Here is a 24,833-nt window from a genome sequence, read left to right as displayed (position 1 = left end):
TTCTAGAATCCAACATTTAAAAGGGATCATATCATCAATGTTTAAATATCTAGAATCCGTTCACATGAATCGTTCTCAAATTACATTATTGACAGTGGAATACATGTATAATTTAGTTTCTGGCAGAAGAAATGACTATTTGTTCCAGTAAATCCAACACTGCAAAGTGCATATACTCACATTTCCTCTCTAACTAGAGAGGTTGACTTAAGCTCAGCCCAATTAGATTGTTTGTGGTTAAAACATTGGAAAACCAACTAACACCAATTCTATTTCTATGGCATATGCTTTCATGTTGGTGAAATAAACAAAAACACTATAGTTTCAAAGCAGCGGATACGTGCCCTTTGCTAATTTGACCCAAGTGACTCTTCAGGAGCCTGAAACAAGTAGAGCCCATTTCTCCTTTGTGTTTGCCAACTAGCCCAAAGGCTAATGCTTTTTTCTCCTCGGAAAGTATGGCCCAGTGGATTGCAAGACCAATGCCCCCTTTTCTCGCCCTTTCTCTGGCACTCTTATTAAGGCAATCGACGATGCCATTTTCACTAAAAACAGTAAAAAATTTTGCGTTCACTTATCAGATGCTTTGTTTTGGATTTTCTGACTGTTTAGCTTTAGAGGATTTGGATTACGTCGGGGTTTGTATACGAGACAAGAAAAGGCAGCAAAGAAGAAACGTGGAGAATGGAAAAGGAGAGGGCGGCAAAGCTGAGGCCCTCAGCGGTGATACAAAATTTTCTCTTTTTTATGAAAATATAGATTTATTTTTAAAATAAAAGTTATTATGATCGTATGTATAAATTCTATGTTGATAAATAACTCGAGTACAGTATATAAAGAAAAAAAAATTATATTATTAAAAAGTGAACAACAAAAAGAAAGGTGGGTTGAGAAACGGGAAGAAGATGATAAATTCACTATTTTTTAAGAAATAGAAAGAATGCACGTTATTGAAAGTGCGACTAGCAACTACATAGCCATAGGACCCGCCCGTAACAAAAGTTCAGCTAATTCCATAAAGCTAACAACTAATGGAAACACCAGCCCAAGACCATCATTTTTTCTGCCCTTTTCCTTCATCATACTTCTCCAGATGAAGGAATGTAGAGGACAAAAATGCAGAAGATCCTAGGAGATAGTCGCTTATGACTTCTTCATGATATATCCCATAATTATGCCCAGCAAGCCGATGAAGATGACAAACATGAATGACACACCACCAACGCTTTTGCTGCCTTCACGCCTTAAGAGTTCCTAAACATGTGTAATCTTTATATGTAAGAAGTTTCCATGGCTCAGAGATCGAGAGAACATAATAAACAGGGTGAAGACAAGTAAATCAAAAGCACAGTCTTATCAGTGATCGGAGAAATATTTCCTAATTTTCAACTGCATCTCACAAGCAACTATAAACAAGATGACACCTGTTTTAAGAAATAGGGAAGAAGAGTAGGGTCATGCTGAGGTCTGAGATGTAGAAGGAAAAACAAGGAAAAGAGGTACAATGTTGACTCAAAATTTTCAGCAACTAAAACAAATTATCAAGAGAGGATAAAACATAAATAAAGGGTCAATGAATTTACTGATTTGGTCATTCAGAACCAAAGAAAAGGGCAGGGGAAGCATAGAAAGTATCAGAATAATTTTTTCAGCAAATTCAAAGAGCTTTTTGTTGTATGCAAGCATCAGTTAAAAAGTAACTGAGGGAGGATAGAACAGATAATACTAATCTACACATTAATCTTAATAATAATAATATATAATTATTACAATCCACATGGTAAAGTCACAGTTTATTCCCCTTACCAGTTCTTGACGAAGTTTTTTATTTTGTTGAATTGCGTTATTTTTTTCCTCAGTCAGCTTTGCTATAAGAGCTCTTGCCTGCAATTATAGAAAGTATTACTGAGGGTTATTATACTTGCAATCATCAACATCAAATGCTATATATGTCAATGATAACAGAGCTTCAGGCCCTGTTACTGCAAAAGCAGGCTATATATGCACATAAACAAGGGGAATAAATAGCCAGAAGAGCTCAAGGGAAAATAGCAGTAATGATTCCTGGCTGCAGACAAAACATAATTGACACTGCATTCAGTAAACCCTACTTGCATAAGACACAAATTGGTGGTACATCTCTTCCGCAACATATCTCCCTTTGTCCACCTTATGGAATAGTAGTTTAGCAGTAAAAATAACAAATTCATAGAAGATGGGCTTGTGGGCACCTTGTGCAGTTTTTTTTTTTTTTCTCTCTCTTTAAGAAGAATACTGGAAATATGGAGTTAGCACATGATTAATTACAGTGGTGGGGTTCTTTTATTTCTTTGTGGCCATTAACTAAAATGGTTGTTAAATAAAACAATGGGTAGTCAACATGAGAACGTGGCTCACTCAAATTCCCCAAAAGTTTAATTCTACCACGAGCAACAATATGAACCTATTGCAATAGAAGTACAATAAAATTTTGTACAACATTAATGATGGAGTATATACCATAAACAAAGTTCTAATTTCCAAGATAAAATGCAAAATAACACCTAAGAAATTCTTTTAGAAGATTAATATGTCAGAAAAATGTAGCATAGACGGTTAATTGAGCTCCTAAAAAGCTATGATAACCATGTTAACACAGGTTTAAATCAGCACATCATTCAATATCAACTTAATCCCAGTTCCTCTTAACTGATAATTACTTTCAATTCTAAAAATACTAGTTCCCATTTTTGTAGTTTGGATACAAATCCATTAGCTATGTGTAGGATGATGGGGCTTCAGTAACTCCTACATACTATTACTACCACGATAGCACCTGCAATCTTACCTACATTTATATGGTCTGCTCTTGTAATCATTGTGCATTTTGTGAATTCAAGACATTATTCCTAATGGTAAATGTAGCAACCTCCATTATAATAATAATAATTAAAAAAAAAGGTCATCTTAGACCATACCCTTATTCAATCAAAATGATGTGAGTACTTCATTTGGCTCTGGTACACCCAAAAGCCTCAAATAGCTGAATACTACCCTCATTGATAAGGTACCTATCATAAGAAAAATGTGGAGCCCTACAGGGCTACTGAACCACAGCTCTAGACTCACAAGCTCAGTGAAATAAGTAGTAGCTTTAAACATTTTGGTCTGAACAATTATAACTAAATTTTCGTAAAGGGATGTAAGATGACTCTAAACCCCCCACTTACCCTAGCACTCAATTAGTGAAAGAGCAACTGAGCAAGTGAAAGCAAATATCTACCAACGAATGGTTGGCTTGAGTGGCAAAGAGAGTGTGCTCTTTTCTTTGTTGCTTGGGTTCGAATCCATTGGGAGGCAGTGAGAAGGTAATTCCCATGAATTCGCTAGGCCCAGAGTAGATAAGCCTGCTTGGACCAGCCTGGAGAAGGGATGTACTGAGCAAAAAAATCCCTTACTGCTAAATAAAAAAAAGCAAATATCTAACCTGAAAATATGGACCTTTCTATTTCCAGATTCCAGAATACCAAAAATGACTGTTACCAAGACAAATCAAAATCAATCATACATATGCAGCGCCACACAGTAACACAGAAGACACAGAATTCAATTTACCTCAGAAGATTTATCTTGAGCTTCAAGCTGTTCAGTAAAGGCTCTTGCAGCCTGCATCCAGAACAAAATGAACAGTATTAGCATTCTAAAAAATAAAGTACAGAGCAATTATGAAAAACATATGTAGCGAGTTTTTACTGTAGCAAACTCAGCAGCATTTGCATGACCATTGTCTGAAACAAAGCCTCTTGGTGAAGACCCTTCTTCGGAACCTTCACGTACAGGTGAAGGTGGTCGAGGTGGAGAAACATACACCACTCTCAACTTGCATTCCTCAACCACATGCCCAGCTTCCTTATTGAACTAAAAAATGAAGATTCCCATAAATCATAAAACTTTACATCCTAACCTCAAAGTAGTAAGTGATACCGTGTATATAAAGAGGTATGTACCGCTTCTGCAGTTATATCCTTTGAGGTTGCACCATCATTTACTTTTACACTTTGAAGGAGGAATTTGTCCCTGCATTGCATATCAGGAGGAGCCTCTTTTTGCGCTTGCATGGTAACTAAATCAAAACCAATGATTCTTTTATAAGTCATCCAGAAGTCAATAATGATAAAGATAGAAACCGCAAACAATCAAGCAAAATACAATTGATTTAATTTACCCATAACATCGCATGTAGATTGAGGCAAGACGATCCCAGTGTTGGGACGAACGCAATACTTCTTTGGATTTGTTGTTTTCACCTGAAAACAAAATCAATTAACTCAAAAGAAATCTACAAATTCAATTTGCGATTTGAACAATATAATTCAAACAAGCTATTGCTTTCCTTTCAGGTTCAAAATCTTTGTTAATTCCTTATTCCTGATTTTACTCAGCAACCAAACAGAGCATTACGGCATCGCATTATTAAAAAGTAGGAAGATTATGATAAATCATAGATCAAAAGTTATAAAATTCGAAAACGAAGAATACCTTGAAAGCTACAAAATTATCAGTTTTATTCGACAATTGAAGAGAACAAGAGATCTGCTTCCTCAGCTCAACTATTCACCAAAACACAAAACAAAAATAAAACAACTCAAAATAAACCCTAGAAATCGTAGATCCACGAGAAAATGGAAGAGGGAAAAAAAAAAGAAGAAGAAACTTACAAGGAAACTTGAGCTCTACAGGGTCGATGTTTAGAAGGTCGCCCGTGCTCATTTCGAAGCTACGGCTTTTAGCCAAGGAATCGCCTTCGAAAGGATCTGAAGGAAGGAGGAATGAGAAATTTATGTTATTTTAAAACAAGATTGGGCCGAGAGATCGAGAGGAAAGACAAAAATTATAATGATGACGGTTTTTTTCCTCTGTAGTTGAAAAAAAATATAGTATTTTTAATGTTCTTTCTAAAAAAAGGAGGAGGGAAAAAGAGAGAGAAAGAGGGAGAATAATGAACGTGCGTCGTAGAAGAAAAGAAAGGAGAGGAAGGAAAATGGAATCCGATCTTCTACTCTGATCTCTCTCCTTATTTTTAGAATCGGCTATTCCCATTCCATTTGCCTAAAAAAACACATTACCCACGATCCATCCCCCCCCCTCCCCCCCACCTTTTTCAAAACGACATCGTATCCTCTAATTCCAATACCCAGAGTTTACTATGACCGTTGACCAAACCTTGGTACGTGCCCGACATGCACAAATGAATTTGATTCTAGAAGCATTCTTCGATCCAGCAAGTAGTGAACTCATCATTGAACATGCTTTTTCATGACTCCTACAATATCATAAACTCCATAATTTTTTTTTTCTACAATCGGATAATTCCACCAATAAAAATATAAAGGCAGATCTCTATGCACAAAATTTACGAGAAATATGATGAGGGTTTATAATATATAATTTTTTTTATATATTTTTATAAAAAACTCGAAATTATGACCGTCTGATCAAAAAGAAACAATCTTACCTTCAAGACATGTCAAGCATGTAAAATTGTGAATTCAGATTCTACGTGCCACCTGGGGAATTAGCAACTCCTCATAATCATCCACACCCACCTGATTCTATATGCTAATAGGGCATATAGACGATCAACGTTATTGACTAGATAAATCCAAGGCAGCCACTCCGATGACATATTTGGTCCATATGTAAGTAAGTGATGAGATAAGTCCAGTGAATTATAACATAACAACCCAAAGCTCAAAGCCCATGTGTTTAGAGGTTCATATATGAGCTATTCTCCAATACCCTGTCCAAAATCTTATCTCCAGGCCCATATTTGATCGCATTTACAAAACACATATATCACCATTCTTTTTTTTTTTTTTAATGAAATTGACCAATGTGGCAACAAAGACATAGCAAATGAAAATATAATTTCCCGTAGATTAGAAACAATTATATATATATATATATATTATAATTTATGGAGTGAAAAATATTCCAATATGCTTTGGTCATGGAAAGAACATAATGCTTTGTATACCATTCTTCTCTAGGCTACTCAACAGAGCTATTAGAAAATTAAGAAGAAGAAAAAGAAAATAGTAAATTTTGAAAAATGAAATATATACATCACAATCATAAATTCATATGGTTTGTACATTCTTCACCGAACTTCATTAGAATTATTGTAGACTTATACAAACAACTAAGTGGACTACGGAACAAAACCATTTGGCTTATGTACATTAATGCAAGCAACAGAAAATATTCTGGTTTTGTTCTAATCATTAAAAAAATAAAAAATGGTGATTGATGAAGTAATGGGTCACGATGGAGAGAGGTAGGTTGGCTGAAGATCAAATTACATAAATGTATACTAATATATGATTGGTTATGTCCCCTCTCATAGATATGTTGTCTGCATAATTCACCTCATTAAAGCAAATAATCTGAAACATCGTTCTCTCTAAAGGCCAACCGAAACTTCAAGGAAATTTCCTAGCAGGCCCCACTTTTCATTCTAACCTGAAAACCATAGATATGTGTGATCAGAAGAAATAATTAGGATATGATGTATTGGCTTCTACACCGAGTTGCATCATCATCGTCATCAGCATGCACTTATCATTTTCAATCGATTGCATAATATGTATGTATATTGGAAGTGATGAATGTTTGTTTAGCCAGAAATTAAGCCAAGAAACGGTATTTGTTGGATCTTTCTTAGAAATGGAAGCAACATGAAAGGCCTTTGATTGGCCGCAGAAATCTTTACTCATAAAAAAGAAAAAGCTAACTAAAGTTTACTTGACATTTGCCACAAGTAAAAAGTTCTTAAGCTATCAAAGACTCGAACACAGTCTCCATATATTCTCTTGCCTTTCACTGGTACATTGTACAGTTCGCACATATTTCATTCGCTAGAGACTAAACGAAACCCATACAACAAAATTTCAACTTCTTCGTAGATTTTTTTTTCAGTTCTTAAGTTCCATGGGGCTGCACTTAGTAGCAGTAGCCAAACTCAACCTCCTATCTCCCTCCCATAGTTTCACTCCTTTCGTAGCAGGCTTGCTTTGCCCTTTTGTGCTCAAATTTTCCTTCAGTTTGAGGATTGTTCGTCGGGTTTCCATTGATGTGATTGATGCATCCAGGCTCTTCTTTTTTCAGTTGAGTCAGATAGCCTTCGAAGCTGATCAGCGGGCTCCGGGCAATGGCGACAGATGGCAGCGAGCTCTTCGGTTAGTTTGCCAGAGGATAACCCATGTGAGAAGGTCTCTAGAAGGACAATCTGACGAGGATAGCTTCCATACTCTCACCATGCTTTCACTTTGAGCTGATGTTATAGATGAGGAGAACATGAGAATTTTATGATCAAAACTTGAAATCCAATTCTCATGAGCATATATGTCTGGATTTTTCTCTTCTTTTCTTTGATTTTTTAATCTCCTTGAGGAATGAAGAGGTGTCGGATGTTCACGATTCTGCATTTTCAAGTCAACATGAACAAGAAAAATGGGATTCCATTATGAGTTTTAATTTGAGATCGCAATGTGAACAAAAATTTGTGTTACCTTAATTAATTTATCTTTCTAGTTTGCTTTTCCAAGTGTTCCCACTTCCCAAATGAATTGCTTTGCCTGCACATGCCTTCTTTACTAAGAAAACTTAAAGCTCCTTCAAAACATTTTATTCAATATATACTGATTCTGGTATATTAACTTTTAACATTCATTGATTTTAGAAAAAGAATTAATCAAAGCCAAAACCCAAAACTTTTCCCAAGTTTTTTTTTAGTTATAAGGTTTATTACTATGGCTTTGCAAGTGGTGGTTTTGGCTACCCTACTATCCCCCTCTCATGGTATAAGTCCCATTCTAGCTGGTTTAGCCTGCTCTTTTCTACTTAAACTCTCCTTCAATGTCAGCCTCCTTCGTCAGGGTTGTATCGATATATGCCATGGCATTAGGCTTTTAATGTATCAGATGGGTCTTTGACAGCCAAAACTGTAGATGGCGGCAAGCTCTGCAGATAGTCTTCGGAAGAGTAATCAATGTGAGAAGGTCACCTGCCTCTGTTAAGACTACCTTCCATGCCCTCACTATGCTTTCACTTTGACCATATAATAGTAATATGTTGCGAATTGGGGAATTTTATAATCATAACTTCAGCCTTCCATGTAAAGTGGCCACTACATTTGTTTAGGTTAAGTTCTATACTTTTTAAATTTCTTCGGAATTTCTACTTGTAGATGGATACTGATGTTGTGAAATTAAAGGAAATTGGTACATGAGATTCCTCATTCCATACTTATGGTCAAGAAAAGGCATAGAAAAGATTCTGTTTTCGATATATATATATATATATATATATGTTCCTTGGGAGTTAAAGCTTTACTGTCTAGTAATCTAATTATTCGTATCTTTTGCAGCAAGTTTATGGGAAACATGTTTTTGAATCCACAGCTGCTCAAATGTTCTTAGAACATTAATAGATGCAAAGAGTTAAAGACAATTGAGTTCGGTTTCATTTTTCATTCGTTTGTTCTTTTTCCAAGTTCTTTCAGAAGTCTTTTTGGGTCATCCCAGGAAACAAGAACTATGAATAAGATAACATCACAAAATATAAGCCAATGCAATAAATTTTCATAACATTGAGGAACTTTAATTACAAAGAGCAAAATGTCAAAGCGCCCATCTCACTTTCCCCCTCTCATTTTCAAGCTGACCATCGACAGCTCCACTCACCAGCCCATGACATTGCCCAGTCAACACCCTAGAAAGTTTTTAATCTATGATTCTCTCTCCCAAAGCAAGGTTGCATGATATACGCTTAAACCAATAAACTGAAAGGCCGAGTTCAGCATAGCATAGATTATTTGTATTTGTCCATGAGCCCATTTGATATTGGATCGAGGCCGAACCAAGAAAAATCAACAGGCCTTATTTGGTCGTTTACTTCGCCCGAAGAAAGAGCCTGGGTCAGGTCAGGACCTGCCTAATTGACGCCCATACCAACAATCATACTTAAGACTGGTAATTAGAGCTTTAATTTCTTAAAAAGAAAAGAGGATTGTATACTGTTTGTGACATTTAAAAATTTCATTGGATCGGATAATAATCTTTAGTTTTCAAGTCCAGAGTATGTACCAGTACATTCCTTTAGTGACAAAGGTTGGTAAGAAAGGAGAATGAATTTTGATGAACATTTTCTACATTTTGTTCCTATACATATAATCCCCCAATTCAACCATAGCAGTCGTACAGTCACACTTGGTTGATTTATATGTTTAAAATATGTTTGGGTTAGCCACTTGATCAATTAAAGTTGGCAATATACGAAACAAAGTGCAACATATGAAAAGTACTATAACGCTTAAACTCAGAAAAAACAAATTTTGATTCTTATATTGTACTCAACAATTATCCTTTTCTTTTTTCTTTTTTTTTTTTAATAATATCAATGTTTCTAAGCAGAACAAAACTTACATGAAGTTTTTTAAGTGAAATATTTAAATTTTTTTAATAATTTAATAAAAATTTAGATTAATAAATTAATAGAGTTCAATATGAAAATCAATAATATATATAAAAAATATTATTTATAATTTAAATTTAATTAATACTTATTTAACAGTAAAAATTTTATTAATATTTTTATTAAAAATATCTATATCGAAATATATATCAAATTTTATGCATTTGATATATGTAATGAGATATTTTAATTTATCAAGTTTGATTTTCCATTTTAGTTTTTGTTTAATTTTTTATGATAAAAAATTTTACGAACTTCACCTAAAAAATTTCATCTAAGCATTTCTTTCCCACTCTCCTTAATAACCTCCTTATTTTAAGAAATAGCGAGCAAAATATCAAATTTTCTTTTACAAAAAATTGTAATTTAGAAAGTGGGAAAAAAATGTCAATGTTGAAATTTAAATTTTATATTTATTGATTATCATCTTTTAAATATAATTATATAAATTAATTGAATTAAGTATCAAATTCAAAATTAAATTCAAAATCGATGAGACCTTAGTTTAATAGCAAGAAAAAGGCCCTATAACCTAAAAATCCTATATTCAAGTTCCACAATGTGTGGGTTTGTTTGTTTAGTTAAATTATGTTTATTAGTTGATTATTTAAAAATGTAATAATTGATTATATGAATGTAATACCTGATTATGAATGTAATTTTAAAAAATATCAAATTTTGTTTTACAATAAAAACTTGTAATTTGGAAATAGAGAAAAAAAATATAAGTGTTGAGATTTGAATTTTATATTTATTAAATATTATTTTTTAAAAATAATTATATAAATTAATTAAATTAAATATTTAATTCAAAACAAATATAAAAAATTTTGTTGATTGTGTTCGAATAAAAAAGGTGGGCAGATTTTTGGTAATTTTATTAATTATGTATCCACTTGGAGTAATGTACACTATATTGATGTTGAAAATATAATCTTTTTTATAAAATCATACATGAGTTTAAAAGAAAAAAGGCAAGGGTGGAGGATAACGAGAGAACATTGTTTTTAATGTTGATATAAGCTTAAGCTTGGCTGATGATACAAGCAACCGAAAGCATAATCCCCCAAAGCATGGGATCTTATTTGGAATATTCTTAATTCATCTATGGTTCGACCGATAAGGGAGAGGCCACTTTTTTTTTTCTTTTAAAAAAGGAAAACCTTTTGTGTAACCAAAATGAGTGGTTATTAATTTTACATATTTTTAATAATTGATTTTAATAAATTTAAAATATGATATTAAATTATATGTTGTTAGTTTTATTTATTTTATTTATTTTTTATATTTATTAAATTTAAAAATAAAAAAATATGTGAAATATTTTTTATTTTATATTGTATAAATAGATATCTTCTTTTATATATTTATATATATATATATGTAATAGTGATATTTAGACTATCTAAATCTTCAAGTTTATATTTTTATTTCTTTCTCTTATTTTTGGAATAATTGCAATAGTTGAAATGATCATTAATAATATAGTATTCAACGAGATGATTATACAACTTTTCAATAGATCTGACTTATATTTAATTTTTTTTAATATTTAAAATTATCAAAAATTAAATTAAATTATTAAAATTAAAAATCTAACATCTTATTTTTTGTATTTAACTTTTGCAAATCACTTGTTCATAATGATAATAATAATTATTAAAAAAATACCTTTGACTTATAGTTCGATTGGCTTTCTAGGTCTTGGAGATAGACTTCTTGTACATGATGCTTGTAAAAATGATCCAAAATTTTAATTTATAGTTTATACTGCCATTGTCATCTTCTTCCATGATTGGATACAATTTGAGTTTGAGAGGAATAGCTAGGAATCAACCAAATGTGACAAGAAACATGAAGCTCGATTAGATTCTCTATTTTAAGAACGGGTAGCAAATAAAGATAAGTCTTAGAATCATATTGAATATATAAAAATTCAATATAAATTTATATTGAATTGTAAAAATTTATAATTTTATATATTATTTAAAAAATTAAATTAAATTAAAATAAATTAAAATTATTATTGCTTTTATTAATTTCGTCACATAATATGATATGTATTTTTTATTTTTATCATTCGTGATTATTTAGTTATTTTTTAAATATAAAATTTGAAAGAAACTCTCCGTATATTTAATTAAAAGATTACAGTAAACCTACCTGAGTATCTATAAATTTGAAAGTAAGATATTGAATAAAAACAGAAAGTCGACCTAATTCCTACATATAAACCTATTTTAATATTTCTAAGAATTAATTATAAATTAAAGGGATATTTGCTTTGATATCATATTAAATATTAAAATTAAAATTAATTAATTATAAATATAATAATTATTTTTATATTTATGTAAAAACTTTTCTAACTTAATAAGTTTTATAATTTTTTGAATTTATTACATAATAAATCTTCGATGTATTCGTGATAGGATTTGTTAAATAACGTAATTTCATGTTTGTTAAATCATTATTTTTTATATTCAAATTATATTTTTTTATTTGAGATTAATTGATTTTTTTATTAGACGTTTAACCGTATGTATCAAGTTGTACTAGTTGTACAACTGAGAAAATCATGACTTTCTCATCTAGTGGTTTCTCATCTAGTGGCGGCAGAAACGTTGAGGTGGACTTACTCCTCAGTTCGACCTAAAAATTGAATATTTAAAAAAAAAGGATCAAATTGAAAACGAAAATTTCCTAGATGCCCACTTGCAGTAAATTAACATTCTTTTAAACACCTCCTCTGCTTCCGTGCTTTATTCTCCCTATTTATCCACAGTTTATATGCTTTGGAAAGCTTAAAGAGTTGCCATTCAATAGAAAAATAATAATAATTTTGCTTAAGTTCCCTGTATTAAATGCTGATTATTTTCCACTTCTAAAGGCAGTTCTTGGCTGTTTTCTTTTTGGGTTTTTTTTTTTAAAATTTATTTCTTCCCTAAAACCTCAGAGATAAGGGAAAGAGAAACGAATTAATGGGTTGGAGCGGGGAGAAGCGAAAAGGGGTTGTTAAATTTTTTAGAGTCTTGTTAGTGTTGCTGGTGGTGGTGCAAACAACGGCGTTTCATGGGGTGAAGTTGAAGAAGAAGGAGCACCGGAACGCTTATGCAACGATGATGTACATGGGGACGCCAAGAGACTACGAGTTCTACGTGGCGATACGTGTCTTGATGAGATCGCTTGTTAGGCTTCAAGTGGACGCTGATCTCATCGTCATTGCCTCCCTCGACGTTCCCCTCCGTTGGGTTCGTGCCCTGTAAGTCTACGTAACATTAAAATGCTTTTCTTTTCTCCTTCCTTCAATCTTTCTTTTCTTTTTTCCAAACAATTGTAAAGGTGATTTCTTTATTCATTAAATCAGTTAAGACAAAGGAAAAAAAAAAAAAAAACAGCGGTTGTGTCTTTGGCTTATTGGTTAGAAAAATGTCATGAAAATGGGTCTCTCTGATTCTTTATGTATAGGTTTCAATCCAAAAACTCTGTCCAAAATGTGATAGGACAGTTTGCTTTTTTTTGTCTTACGAAAAAATGGTGGGTCGGTTCGGTTCAAATGATGGAAGAAATAAAATATAATTTTCTTATATTTATTTGCTTTTATATTTTTCGACTTATTTTTCACGTAACGTCTAAACTTAAAAAAGCGAAAGTTTTAAAAACAGGGATGCATTTCTGTCTTTTCCCTTTCTAATTTGTTTCTAAGAGACCATTCGTCAGCAAAATGAAGTGTATTGATCGGATAAGAAGGTGTTTTGCTTGCCGAAACTAACCCCAATAGGTATCTAAGATGTTTCCTGGTAGCAACGTCATATGGTTTACTTTGGCCGATTAAATAGTCATATTTCATCGTGTTATTTGGCTACCGTGCACTGCATATTAACATTTGAGTTAAGAATATTAAAATTTCAACCACATTAGGTAGAATCGTGCTACCTAGCGTGGTAGCAATAAGATTTTGTGAGTTTTAGGCTTCTATGAATGGAAGCGGATGGTACTAATAGTTTAGCGGGTAAAATTAATTTTGATAAAATTAAAAATAATGATAAAAATTATTATAATTATGATTGAAAATTTTTTTATATTAAACCTAAAAGTTTAAGTTAAAATTTTACGTTGTGATTAATTAACTGTATCTCATTGATTATTCGTTTAGATTTCATTATTAAATTTTTGAATCTCAATAAAAATGTAATTACATCTAAATTCACCTTTAATTTTTATGTGATTTCTTTCTATTTATTGATCAAGTCAAGTTTAATTTTTTGCATCCTTTGATTAGTTAGTGATAGAATCATAGAAACACTATGGGAAAGAGAAGGTAACCCTTCGAGATTCAAAGATAGTAGAGTAAGAATTAGGACTTGGGACTTGGGGCTAGGGGCAAAACTTAAGACATGTTATGGCATTTCACTTTATCTGTGTTTTGAATCACTCCTAAATGGATAAATGCAACAAAAAGAGAGAGAAACTGATCAGAACAGAGTTCCCCCACATAAGACACCGTCCATTATATTTTAATGGGAGGGTGGTAACTTCTCGTCCTAAATATATTTCGGGTGGGATCCAACTGAATTAATTAATCATCATTTCCCACACTCACTTTCAAGCAGCACAAGAAATGGTCTTAGATATTATATTAGTCAACTAAAAGCATGTGGGAGTAGCTTGTTTGGCGGACAATTGAAAATGACGATTATTGTTACATTATGTGGTTTCCTTTTCTTTGATCCTGTCAAAATGATTTGGAAGACTATGCCACACCGTCCACGGCCTGCTGCTAAAAGGAATAGCTGCTGGATTTATGTCACAGAAATAATAAATTAGATTATCACTGTTTATACTGAAAAAAAATAGCTGCTTAATTACCAAGCTAGTTGGTCAAACAAAAAAAAAAAATCCATTGGCTTCATACGGTGAGTGATCATTTGGTCTTTCTGGTGAAAGTATCATTCCTTTCTTTTTGACTCTTTCACAATCAATCAGTTTGCTTTGCAGTGTGTATCCGAGGATACCGGCGATATCTGTGATGCGTGTCTTGGTGAAAACAATGTTCCTTATTATAACGAAGAAAAAAAGTGACCGGTTCTGTTTTTGTGGCATAGGGAACATGAAGACGGAGCGAAGGTGGTGAGGGTGGAGAACATTAATAACCCTTACAAGGGTCAACAAAATTTTGATAAGAGATTCAAGTTAACACTGAACAAACTTTATGCCTGGGGTTTGGTGGACTATGACAGAGTGGTCATGCTTGATGCAGACAATCTCTTCCTCAGGAAAACTGATGAATTGTTCCAATGTGGGCAGTTTTGTGCAGTCTTTATCAACCCCTGTATCTTTCATACTGGCCTCTTTGTGTTGCAGGTAAAGTTTTCTTCTACATATGATTCATTTCAACGATTCACTAGTTGTTATACAACTTGTTCCTAAAAAAATTTTATCTGCAGCCATCATTAGAGGTATTCAAAGACATGATTCATCAACTGGAAACTGGTAAAGAAAACCCTGACGGTGCTGACCAGGGATTTATCGGTGGCTATTTCCCTGACTTGCTCGACCAGCCAATGTTCTATCCACCCCAAAATGGCACCGTACTTGATGGGCAATACAGACTTCCTATGGGCTATCAAATGGATGCCTCTTATTACTGTGAGTAAAATAGTGAGGATCTCATCTATGATGATTCCATTCATTGATTAATTTGAGCTACAAATCTAACTTCAGACTATCTTTGATTTTTCTGCTGGTCTCTAGATCTTAGACTTTGCTGGAGAGTTCCTTGTGGACCTAACAGTGTGATCACTTTCCCTGGTGCACTATGGTTGAAGCCATGGTATTGGTGGTCTTGGCCTGTACTGCCCCTAGGCATTCAATGGCATGAAACTCGTCGTCTAACTCTAGGGTAAGATAAAACAAAGAATAATACAACACTGACAGAGAAAAAATCTAGCCACTTTGTATAATTACTGTGAGTTTCAATTTCTTATACAGGTATGCAGCTGAGATGCCCGTTGTGATAATCCAATCGATTATTTCTCTTGGAATCATCGTGATGACACGTCTAGCACGCCCCAGCGTCACCAAACTATGTTACAGGCACTCAGACAAAAACATATCTTTGATGCAAACCGGCCTAAAGTTTATAGCAATCTGGTCAATTCTTGCAGCCTATATAGTTCCCTTCGCCATTATTCCTCGTACAATTCATCCATTAGTAGGTTGGACGTTGTATTTTCTTGGTTCAATTGCTCTTTCCTCTGTAGCAGTTCACTTATTTTTGCTGCCAGTTATTCCAGTTTTCGTTCCTTTGATTGGGATTTTTGGGTCTCTTTTGGTCATGGCATGTCCTTGGTACCCCAATGGAGTTATAAGAGCTTTAGCCGTTTTTGGCTATGCATTTTGTTGCGCTCCTATTGCTTGGGGGTCATTGGTTAAGGTCATGACACGGCTTCAGGTCTCACTTGAAAGAGAACAATTTTTCCCAAAATTAGGTGAATCTTCACCACCTTCCGGCTCTAACAAGTTGTATTGAGTTTTACCCATGATAAAATGCAAGATTCTTTTTTTTCCTGGAAAAAGAACGATATTTGACAGAATTGGTAGACTTTGGTGAAGACAGAAGGAGGTGATTGGAAAGTTCATTCAACGTTCTACAATTAAACGGATAATAGAATTTTGTGATTATAGGGTGTGCAATATTGAAGGAGAGCTAGATTCTTGTTTTTTTTTTTTTTGTCAATACAAGTTTTTGTCGTTTAATTCGTATCTTTGCCTAAATTGTTACCGGACAATAGACATGTTCTTTTCAACTGGATTTCTCCAACCAAAGCTCCAGTTTTCGTCCAAAAGAAAAATCTAGCAATTACGAAAAAGATCGTAAACATTGAATACGAACGAATAAATGTATATTTATAATTTATTCATTTATTTTTAAAAATATTCGTGTTTAGTTCTTTTTTATTAAAAAAATTATTTTATTCATTTTTATTCAATGTATTTAAATAATAAATCAATTAAATTAAAACAACTCGTTTGAACATTTTTAACTGAGTTTAACCCGCTGAAGCCCATTTGATCCGGAAAAGAAATCCGTTTGACCAATCAAAGCCCATATAGCACACCCATGTTCATCATCTAATACGAGGTGTTTTGTATATGGACGAGCAAGATCAATGTGAGACCAAATATTAAAGCAACGTGAAAAAACACTGGATTATCCCACGTTATCCACAAAGCCAATCTGCATGGCCATGATTTGAGGGCAAACATGTCCGGACCTACAATGTCTTGGAATCACAACCCTGATCAGAACGTTAGCATTTTTTTAAGTGGGTCCCAAACCTATAATCAAGCCAATCATCACCATCATCATAATCAATGACTTTTGTGGCAATTTTTTATTTGTAAGATTTCGTCACCAAATGAAGGAAAGAAAACAAACATGGCCTTACCGGAGTCTGGGCATTTTTGTCTCGAGCCTTAATCGTGGAAATATTTTGCAGTCCCAACGTTCAAAAAGAAAAACAAGTGGACACCATTAGGAACCAGTTCAAAAACAAAAATTATTTTTAGGCCAAAATTGTTAAATAAAAAAATAAATAACATGAGCCATGCCTGGACCATCATTCTTCATGCACGCCAACACCACCGGACGCTGGATAAAAGGTGACCGTTTTCTGGATAAAAGATTAAGCCTAATACTTCACAAAGAATGTTGGATTGGACAAAATTATGCTTTGTGGCGCTTTGTTTTTTTCCTTCATATGTAGTCTTGGATGCTCTTTTGCCATGTTTAAGGCAGCTCACAATTTTAGTGTAAAATTGAAAAATAATAATATTTTAAATTATGATAATTGATTTTTTTTAAAAAATCAATTGTTATATTTAATTTCATCATCATTATTATATTTTTATTTAAACATATATTTACATAATTAATTTTAATTTTATCATTATAATAATAAATATTATACTTATTTTTTATTTATTAAAATTAATTTTATCGTCCGTTCGAATAAATCCAAATCTATGCTAAGATTTATATTCGTTGGTAGGAATCCAAATTAGTAGATATAATGCAAAGCCAAAACAAAACATACGGCCCCCATATTGAGACTTGCGTATAATGCAGCCAAGAGCTACCATAAAAGCTAGCCTAGGACCGTAACAAAGCTAGCTTCAAATGTAATCCACCTCCTTTCCAAGGAACAAAAAAATGACCGTTGCAAACACCCAAATTTCATTCTCTAAACAAAGGATTGAATTCATAAATAAATAGAGATTCTTCAACTCAATTAGTTCATATGATAACCATGTCTCTCTTTCTCTTCCTTGCATTATATATATAAGATCCTGAATGCAAATCATTAATCTCAAAAAAAATCCCACATTAAAACATTCTTTACATTTGTATTTCTCTCTTTCATCGTTTCTATTCTTTTACTATTAATGCTATTTTAATGGAGTCTTTCAGTTTCTTCTTATTCTTTTACTTCTGTTTTTTATTCGTTTTTGCTTCTTTCTTCTGTCCTGCGCCGCCATTATCAGTAGCAACAAGCTTGGTCGTCAATGCAACTGCTTCTACAACTAACTCAACAGGGCACCACCATAAGTGGGTCGGACCCATCGGTTACCTGTGGATTACAGTGGACGTTAACGGGTCAGGTCATTTCCGTTCAGTCCAAGATGCTGTTGATGCAGTCCCAGAGAATAATAGAAAGAACGTTCTGATTCAAATAAGCACTGGATATTACATGTAATACTTCGTTATTTATTGCTCTGCGTTATCTTTAGCCTTCTTATAAGGAGTCTTTAAAGCATCATTATATTCTCAAACATGAAGAAAAAACATTCTTAGAAAATGCTAAACAACAATGTCAAAACATGCTTAGGAGTCTAAGCATAATTATCATTATTTTTTTTTTTTCTGAATGAGACTTGATATAGCGTGGTGGCGTTGCAGAGAGAAGGTGGTGGTGCCAGCGACAAAGCCATACATCACGTTTCAGGGCGCAGGGAGAGACGTGACGTTCATAGAGTGGCATGATCGAGCGTGTGATCGAGGGGCCAACGGCCAACAGTTGCGTACTTATCAAACTGCTTCTGTCACTGTATATGCTAATTATTTCTCCGCTAGAAATATCAGCTTCAAGGTAAATATAAAGCACCGTAGAGCTAAGAATATATACTACTACTTCAAATAATTTCTCTTAAAATTTCCCCAGCAAATCAATAAGCTGAAAGCCAAGGACAAAGTGCAAGTAGCAGAGAACTCCCTAGCAGTGGCTCTAAAAACATTAAATGTGCCCTATATTTCTATTATTAATGCTGTATGTAAATTGTATGTATTGGATTTTCTTTTGTTTTTTGAGAACCATCATTTTTGTGATTGATTCTGCAGAATACAGCACCGGCACCAATGCCAGGAATGCATGGATGGCAAGCAGTGGCGTTTCGCATATCGGGCGACAAGGCTTATTTCTCTGGCTGTGGATTCTATGGTGCACAAGACACTCTTTGTGATGATGCTGGTCGTCATTACTTCAAGGAATGTTACATTGAGGGCTCAATTGACTTCATCTTTGGAAACGGCCGGTCAATGTACAAGGTAAGAACATTTTTGTTTTGTTTCATTTTGTTTTTAGACATCTATATATCATCTACAAAAACAAAGATAAAGGGTTTGATCTCGTGACTTCTGATTGAGATTTGCAATGGAGATGATTCCAATGAACAATATGCAACATGTTCAAGTTGATAAAGGAAAATGAAAAGGACGTTGCATTATTCTATATCAAGTCTGACTCTCGTGTCCATGAAGCTAAAAAAGGAAGAGAGCTTTCTCTATCAACAAACGCTTTTGTCTGTCAGAAAGTAGCGGTATGATAAAACAGGGCTGAGAAATACCAAGTAAACAACCGTAGCAAGACTAAGCACTAAAAAGCTAGCAAATCGGGTTAAAATACTTGAGAGCCTGAATTAAAATAGTGGGGTTTGAGATTTTGTCCTTTTTCTCATTTGGTTGTTTGAAACCTCATGGCTTATGACATATCGCAAATTGACCTCTTAAGCCATCTTCATCGAATCAAAGAGCAAACAGCAGCATAATCTGTTTGAGAACCCTCTCTCTCTCCTCTCCTTTCTTTTTCTTTTATAAATTTTTTTGTCAGTGAGTATTTTAGTACAGTATTTTATGTTCACTCATGTAAGGTTTGGTTGCTTGTTCAGGATTGTGAACTGCATTCAATTGCCACTAGATTCGGATCCATTGCCGCCCACGACAGAAACTCACCTGATGAGAAGACGGGCTTTGCTTTCGTGAGGTGCAAGGTGACAGGTACTGGTCCACTTTATGTGGGCCGAGCCATGGGTCAATACTCGAGGATTGTCTATGCATACACTTACTTTGATGACCTGGTTGCTCATGGTGGCTGGGACGACTGGGACCATGTTAGCAACAAAAATAAGTATGTTCCCCTGATTCCCCTCCTATTTTAAAATGCAGACTCAATTTGATCAAATCATTTGTGGAACTCGCATTAATAGTCAAAGTTAGACAATCATCAACAGTTTCAGAATCAACAGAAAGCTGTCTTTTTTTCTCATTTTTCTGTTAGTAGGACCCAAACAAAAGGGGCAAGTTCAGGATTTGATACTCGTTAGTCAATAATCATGAGTGGATGATCCTATTACATTCAACAGTCAAGCAAACATAAAGGCACACATAACAGTAGAAATGATTGTAGTCATATTGGCCAATGCCTTTTTCTGTTTGATCCCTTTGCAGGACTGTGTTTTTTGGGGTGTATAAATGCTGGGGTCCTGGAGCTGCTGCTGTTCGTGGAGTGTCATGGGCCAGGGAACTAGATTTCGACGCCGCCCATCCGTTTCTAGTCAAAAGTTTTGTCAATGGGAGACACTGGATTGAACCATGGGACGCTTAGCCAAAGACAACATACTCTACATTCCAATTCCTTCGGCAAAATTCAATTTTCAATAAGCAATCATCTTTTTCATATCGTAATAACACAATGTTCTTTCATTCAATTGATTCTTTAAGATTTAACACATGCTTTTGCATATTGGTTCATATCTGAAAATAAAATGGTTTTATGAAGTGTTCAGTATAGTTAGCAGAAAAAATTTCAAAGAATCGCCAAGCAAATTGCACCCTGAACCTTGGTCATATAACTCATAAACCTCTTTTCCCATAATCATGCATAAGCTTAACAAGAAACTAGGTTCAAAACATTGAGCATGTAATTTCTTCAAGGATTGAATAACTTGGAAGTTAAAAGGCAAGTTACTTTATTTCCCCGAAAGGTTAAAAGAATATCCATTAAATAGAAGGAAACATAGTCTGCAACAGGATATCGCCTCACATTATACAACAGTTTTGCTGTGATTCGAGCATTTCTGGGGATCTGCAAGAGTAAAAGTGTTTGTTAGCTAAGAACACCAGGAAAATGCTCTGTATAACAAAACCAATAACAGAAAAAATTCATCCAACATTAGAAAAGGAAACTACGATCTTTAAATAAGTACATCTATGACATTGCCACCGTGAGTAATATCTCAGTCAAGCTAATTTGGAGCAGTGAAAATCCTCAAGTATCAGCTGTCGCTTTGAGGAAGTAAAATCAAGGATTGACCACTTTTTGGCTAGGAGAGCCAACCTAAAACCTAAGGCAGCCCGTTCTACCCCAGTAACATCAGACCTGAGGTCCACAGCACCATCATCATCATCCCAATATTCAGCTGATCAGCAATTCCCAACAATTATTGAACCAAACAATTGATTCCGATTTGAGTTACAGTATGGTGATCCTTTGGAAAACACTTTCCTAGGTCATTTTGTCTTGCCAAATGGCCTTTCACCAAAATTAATTTTCATAAATAAAGGACATGCAGATTAGTAGGTTGGACGAAAACCAGAATATTGCAACTGAATGGTTGGTTTAGATTGCTGCAACAGAAAAAGCACTTACAGCTGGCCAAGATTAGATAAATCAAATTCAGGAGCAATCTCTTGCACAAGATCATTTGGTGGCTGACCACATTCTTGCATTTTTTGCATGAGGTCAACAATCCTGGTGAAGTTATTAGGATCATTTTCATAAACTCCGTTAAGCTCCTTTATCAGTTCATATTGGTGGGAGTATCGTTCATATTCTTCTTTGCTCAAACTGGTTCTATGCTCTTGTAACCACTGTGGGTATCTTTCTCCAATTTCCTTCATGGGTTCATGAAGAATCTCCTTAGACAAAAGTTGTTGCATCATAATCTCCACGATGGATTCCATGTCCTTATCAAAACAAAGAAATAATTAAGTACTTATTCCCTACCATATGCTACTAATGAAACCTAAAACCTAAATAAAGTAAAACATGGCTGGGACTATGACTAACATATTAGATGATAAGATATGTTTATGAATAAAGGTATGCCGTAGATTGTTTATATGTATGTATGTATGTTTGAGACATATGCATGACCATGCAAGAAAGCATACAACAATCAGTAACTTATAATGCTACTACCTTGATGCCTCAATAGGCTATATAACTCAAACAAATTTGCAAGTTTCAGATGCAACTCAAATAGTACATGATAAGTGATAACCAATCAAAGCTATCTATTTTGAGCGTATACAACATGCCAGGCTTCCAGCCATGTCAAATTTTACTTCATCATTGGAGTGATGCATACCAAAACACAATGATTTCCTCCTTAAAACCAACCTTTTTCTTAGGGCTTTTGCAAATGCATCCTCCCTTTCAACAAAGCAACAAATGTTTATACCCCCAAAGCCCTTAAACTGAATCTCATGCAATATGTATCAACACATGCAGCACTTTGTTTCAGGTAAAGTTTCTATGCAGTAAGAGTTGGCTTCAGATGGGGTTGGGGGAGGTTTATTTCAAAGTTTTATAAATTTGAGGTACTTCACTGGTTCACTTGGAGCAGATATAGAGGACAACGACGAAAGCCATAGAATGCACATCTCAAATGCACAGAACAAAGCAGACAAGATTAAATAAAGCTGGCAAAAGCAATCTTACTACTGATCTTGTCATGTGAATTCTAAGTGTTCCTGAGAGATACCAAGCCACATTCCCCCCCCCCCCCCCCCCAAAAAAAAAAAAGAAGAAAGAAAGAAGGGAAAACGATAAACAAACTATCTTGATTATCATCTCACAACTGAAAAACAGTTGATAATTCAATGTTCAAGCCAGTAAATCTAACTAAATTAATTCCAAAACAATTAATTGGATAAAATGTTACAAGTTTGGTTCACAAATACTGGAATACAATCTCCTCCAAATATGTAATAATGTGCAAATTCCAACTTAAGGATCAACAAGCACCTGCTTCACTGGTAAAATTTAAAGCTAACGAGTCAAAACTACAACTACAGCCAAAAAACAAACTGAAGCATACAATATCTACCTGACATTCCACAATATAAAAACTACCAGAACAAACAAGTATAAGAGAGATAAACAAAGCCTTAAAAGGAACAAGAAAACATTTAAGCAAATATACCTGAGACCCAGCAAGCTCCTCAAACTGCTTGACCCAATCCTCAATCATGGCATCCTTACCAAAATCATCTCCTACAGGTTTCGACATTGATTCCAATCCTTTTACAGTCTCTCTGGTCTGTTCTCTCAGTTTATCAAGAGCCTCTGTGACATGGGACTCCCTTGAAACCTTTTGCTTTCCCTTTTTCTTGCTCGTCAAGTCAGGTAATCCCATTCCTAACCCTTGAACCCCACTTGGTAAAGAACCAGATTCTTGCTTCTTTCCTTCACCATCTCCTTCTCCTCCCCTAGTAAGCAAATATAAAGCTAAATACTCGGGAGAAATTGTAAGAAAAACTCAACCTAGGCAAAGCACCAGAATTCCTATCCAAGCTATCTAATCGAATATCTAGCTTTTGACAAAAAAAAAAAAAAGGTCAGAAAAAGGAAGGAATTTTTAGCTACATATAAAGAGAAATTTTTTAAAAAAAAGATGAAATTTGTCCATGTATACATATAAAAGTACATGTAGAGAGAAAGAGGGTACCTTTGAGGAGGAAGGGTAAGGTTGAGATTCTGGAAATCATCCAAAGCACCTGAAAAAAGGTTCAAATTTCAGAGTTTTTTTTTTTGTCCAATAAATTTCAGAGGTTTAAGAAACAGAAGATTAAGAAAAAAATAAGACAAAGATTTTAGACAGAGAAACATACTATCAAGAAGTTGGTCTAAATCATCAGAGTGGTCTGCCATTTTTTCTATCAGAAACTTCTAATCCTCTGCTTTTCTATATATAGTTAACGTTAAAGTAACGATTTTTGGTTTTGTTTTGTTTTGAGAGAATCTGGATTGAGGCGAATAAGAAGGGAAGAGCAATCAGGCGGTGCAAAGTGCAACCGACATGGGTTTTGGGTAGGATCAAGAACCAACGGTACAGATTGCTGGAAACCGTTGACCTGACATTCTGGAGTTTGTCTTTCTTAAGTTTTGTACTATGAAAATGATAAAAAGACAAACACTAGTAAATTCTAAAGTCTATCTCAAAATATCTACTTCCATTCTTTATTTCCGAACTTGGAAGGATGATAATAAATAATGATATCTTCAAAATTATTTGTTTTCTCAAAAATTATATAATTCTTTTTAGAAAATGATATTAATTTAAAATTGATTGATTTAAATTAATATAAAATTCTATATAAATTATACACGCATATTCAAATTGTTTTATGTGAGGAGCTTAATAGAAAACAAATACGTCGAAAGAGCTCAGATTTTTTAAGTAAAATTTTAATTTTAAATTTTATGAATAAAAAAATAAATATAAAATAATTTATTTATTTTAGATCTAATCTAATTTGATTTTAAACTAATCAAAATTTAAAATAATTATCGAACATTAAAAAATCTTAAATTAAAAAATATATCACTCGTCGATACATAAAACAAGTGAAATCATGTTTTGCATTAAATAAGCTTTTCAAGTAAAAAAATTTGGATGTGTATGAATAATTTATGAGATTTTACGTTAATTCAAATCAATTAATTTTAAGTTAATGATTTGTTTTATTTTTAAAAGAAATATACTCGTTTCTTTTCAAAATATTTGAAAATTATTAATTTTTATGGAGTTAAATTTTTTTATTTTAATATATTTAATATTAAAATTAATTATTTAATAAAATTAAAATTTTATGTTTTTTAATGTTAAAAATTAAAAAAAATTATGAAAAATAATTTAAAAACATAAAAAATAAAAATTTTAAATATAAAAAAAAATATAATTATGAGATACCAAAA

The 24,833-nt window shown here is 33.5% G+C and overlaps 4 protein-coding genes across 5 annotated transcripts; 2 read left to right on the top strand and 2 right to left on the bottom strand.

Moving 5' to 3' along the window:
- Window positions 1–834: 834 nt before the first annotated feature.
- LOC111277196 (vesicle-associated protein 1-2-like) lies at window positions 835–5,119 on the bottom strand. Of its 2 annotated transcripts, none has more exons than XM_089746077.1 (9): window positions 4,989–5,119; window positions 4,698–4,793; window positions 4,519–4,589; window positions 4,205–4,286; window positions 3,987–4,102; window positions 3,733–3,897; window positions 3,595–3,645; window positions 1,807–1,884; window positions 835–1,254 (listed from the first exon to the last, which is right to left on the bottom strand). In XM_089746077.1, exons 1-9 carry the CDS (start codon window positions 5,077–5,079, stop codon window positions 1,144–1,146), a joined length of 861 nt encoding a protein of 286 aa, XP_089602203.1. In that variant the 5' UTR covers window positions 5,080–5,119; the 3' UTR covers window positions 835–1,143. The 2 variants fall into 2 exon arrangements, with proteins under 2 accessions (XP_089602203.1, XP_022719180.2); XM_022863445.2 differs by having other exon boundaries at window positions 4,875–5,071.
- A 7,111-nt stretch (window positions 5,120–12,230) lies between these two features.
- LOC111286664 (putative glucuronosyltransferase PGSIP8) lies at window positions 12,231–16,174 on the top strand. Its single transcript, XM_022876763.2, has 5 exons — window positions 12,231–12,775; window positions 14,619–14,877; window positions 14,961–15,162; window positions 15,268–15,415; window positions 15,505–16,174. The coding sequence occupies exons 1-5, from the start codon at window positions 12,495–12,497 to the stop codon at window positions 16,043–16,045; spliced, it is 1,431 nt and encodes a 476-aa protein (XP_022732498.1). The 5' UTR covers window positions 12,231–12,494; the 3' UTR covers window positions 16,046–16,174.
- Window positions 16,175–17,610: 1,436 nt separating this feature from the next.
- LOC111277181 (putative pectinesterase 68) lies at window positions 17,611–20,625 on the top strand. The gene is made up of 5 exons (XM_022863424.2): window positions 17,611–18,268; window positions 18,476–18,665; window positions 18,914–19,120; window positions 19,741–19,979; window positions 20,300–20,625. The coding sequence occupies exons 1-5, from the start codon at window positions 17,973–17,975 to the stop codon at window positions 20,454–20,456; spliced, it is 1,089 nt and encodes a 362-aa protein (XP_022719159.2). The 5' UTR covers window positions 17,611–17,972; the 3' UTR covers window positions 20,457–20,625.
- A 75-nt stretch (window positions 20,626–20,700) lies between these two features.
- LOC111277187 (peroxisome biogenesis protein 19-2-like) lies at window positions 20,701–24,048 on the bottom strand. Its single transcript, XM_022863433.2, has 5 exons — window positions 23,747–24,048; window positions 23,584–23,632; window positions 23,059–23,344; window positions 21,501–21,817; window positions 20,701–20,936 (listed from the first exon to the last, which is right to left on the bottom strand). Exons 1-5 carry the CDS (start codon window positions 23,784–23,786, stop codon window positions 20,891–20,893), a joined length of 738 nt encoding a protein of 245 aa, XP_022719168.2. The 5' UTR covers window positions 23,787–24,048; the 3' UTR covers window positions 20,701–20,890.
- Window positions 24,049–24,833: the final 785 nt, after the last annotated feature.

Source organism: Durio zibethinus, chromosome 17 (assembly GCF_047325235.1).
Source record: "Durio zibethinus cultivar Kanyao isolate XHJ-2024 chromosome 17, ASM4732523v1, whole genome shotgun sequence".
Lineage (NCBI taxonomy): Eukaryota > Viridiplantae > Streptophyta > Magnoliopsida > Malvales > Malvaceae > Durio > Durio zibethinus.
Note: the sequence above shows the minus strand (reverse complement) of the source record. Positions and strands in the feature narration are given on the sequence as shown.

Bases quoted from the DNA above. Each gene is read 5' to 3' on its own strand.
- LOC111277196 (XM_089746077.1), bottom strand. From the start codon at position 5,079: ATGGGAATAGCCGATTCTAAAAATAAGGAGAGAGATCAGAGTAGAAGA. The intron at 4,794-4,988 runs GCACGTTCATTA...TCCTTCCTTCAG, and splicing joins CCTTTCTTTTCTTCTACGAC to ATCCTTTCGAAGGCGATTCC. The intron at 1,885-3,594 runs GTAAATTGAATT...CTATAATTGCAG, and splicing joins CTCAAGATAAATCTTCTGAG to GCAAGAGCTCTTATAGCAAA.
- LOC111286664 (XM_022876763.2), top strand. From the start codon at position 12,495: ATGGGTTGGAGCGGGGAGAAGCGAAAAGGGGTTGTTAAATTTTTTAGA. The intron at 12,776-14,618 runs GTAAGTCTACGT...TTTGTGGCATAG, and splicing joins CTCCGTTGGGTTCGTGCCCT to GGAACATGAAGACGGAGCGA. The intron at 15,163-15,267 runs GTGAGTAAAATA...GCTGGTCTCTAG, and splicing joins AATGGATGCCTCTTATTACT to ATCTTAGACTTTGCTGGAGA.
- LOC111277181 (XM_022863424.2), top strand. From the start codon at position 17,973: ATGGAGTCTTTCAGTTTCTTCTTATTCTTTTACTTCTGTTTTTTATTC. The intron at 18,269-18,475 runs GTAATACTTCGT...GTGGCGTTGCAG, and splicing joins ATAAGCACTGGATATTACAT to AGAGAAGGTGGTGGTGCCAG. The intron at 19,980-20,299 runs GTATGTTCCCCT...ATCCCTTTGCAG, and splicing joins CATGTTAGCAACAAAAATAA to GACTGTGTTTTTTGGGGTGT.
- LOC111277187 (XM_022863433.2), bottom strand. From the start codon at position 23,786: ATGGCAGACCACTCTGATGATTTAGACCAACTTCTTGATA. The intron at 23,345-23,583 runs GTACCCTCTTTC...TTTGCTTACTAG, and splicing joins CTTACCCTTCCTCCTCAAAG to GGGAGGAGAAGGAGATGGTG. The intron at 21,818-23,058 runs GTATATTTGCTT...TGTTTTGATAAG, and splicing joins AGGAGCTTGCTGGGTCTCAG to GACATGGAATCCATCGTGGA.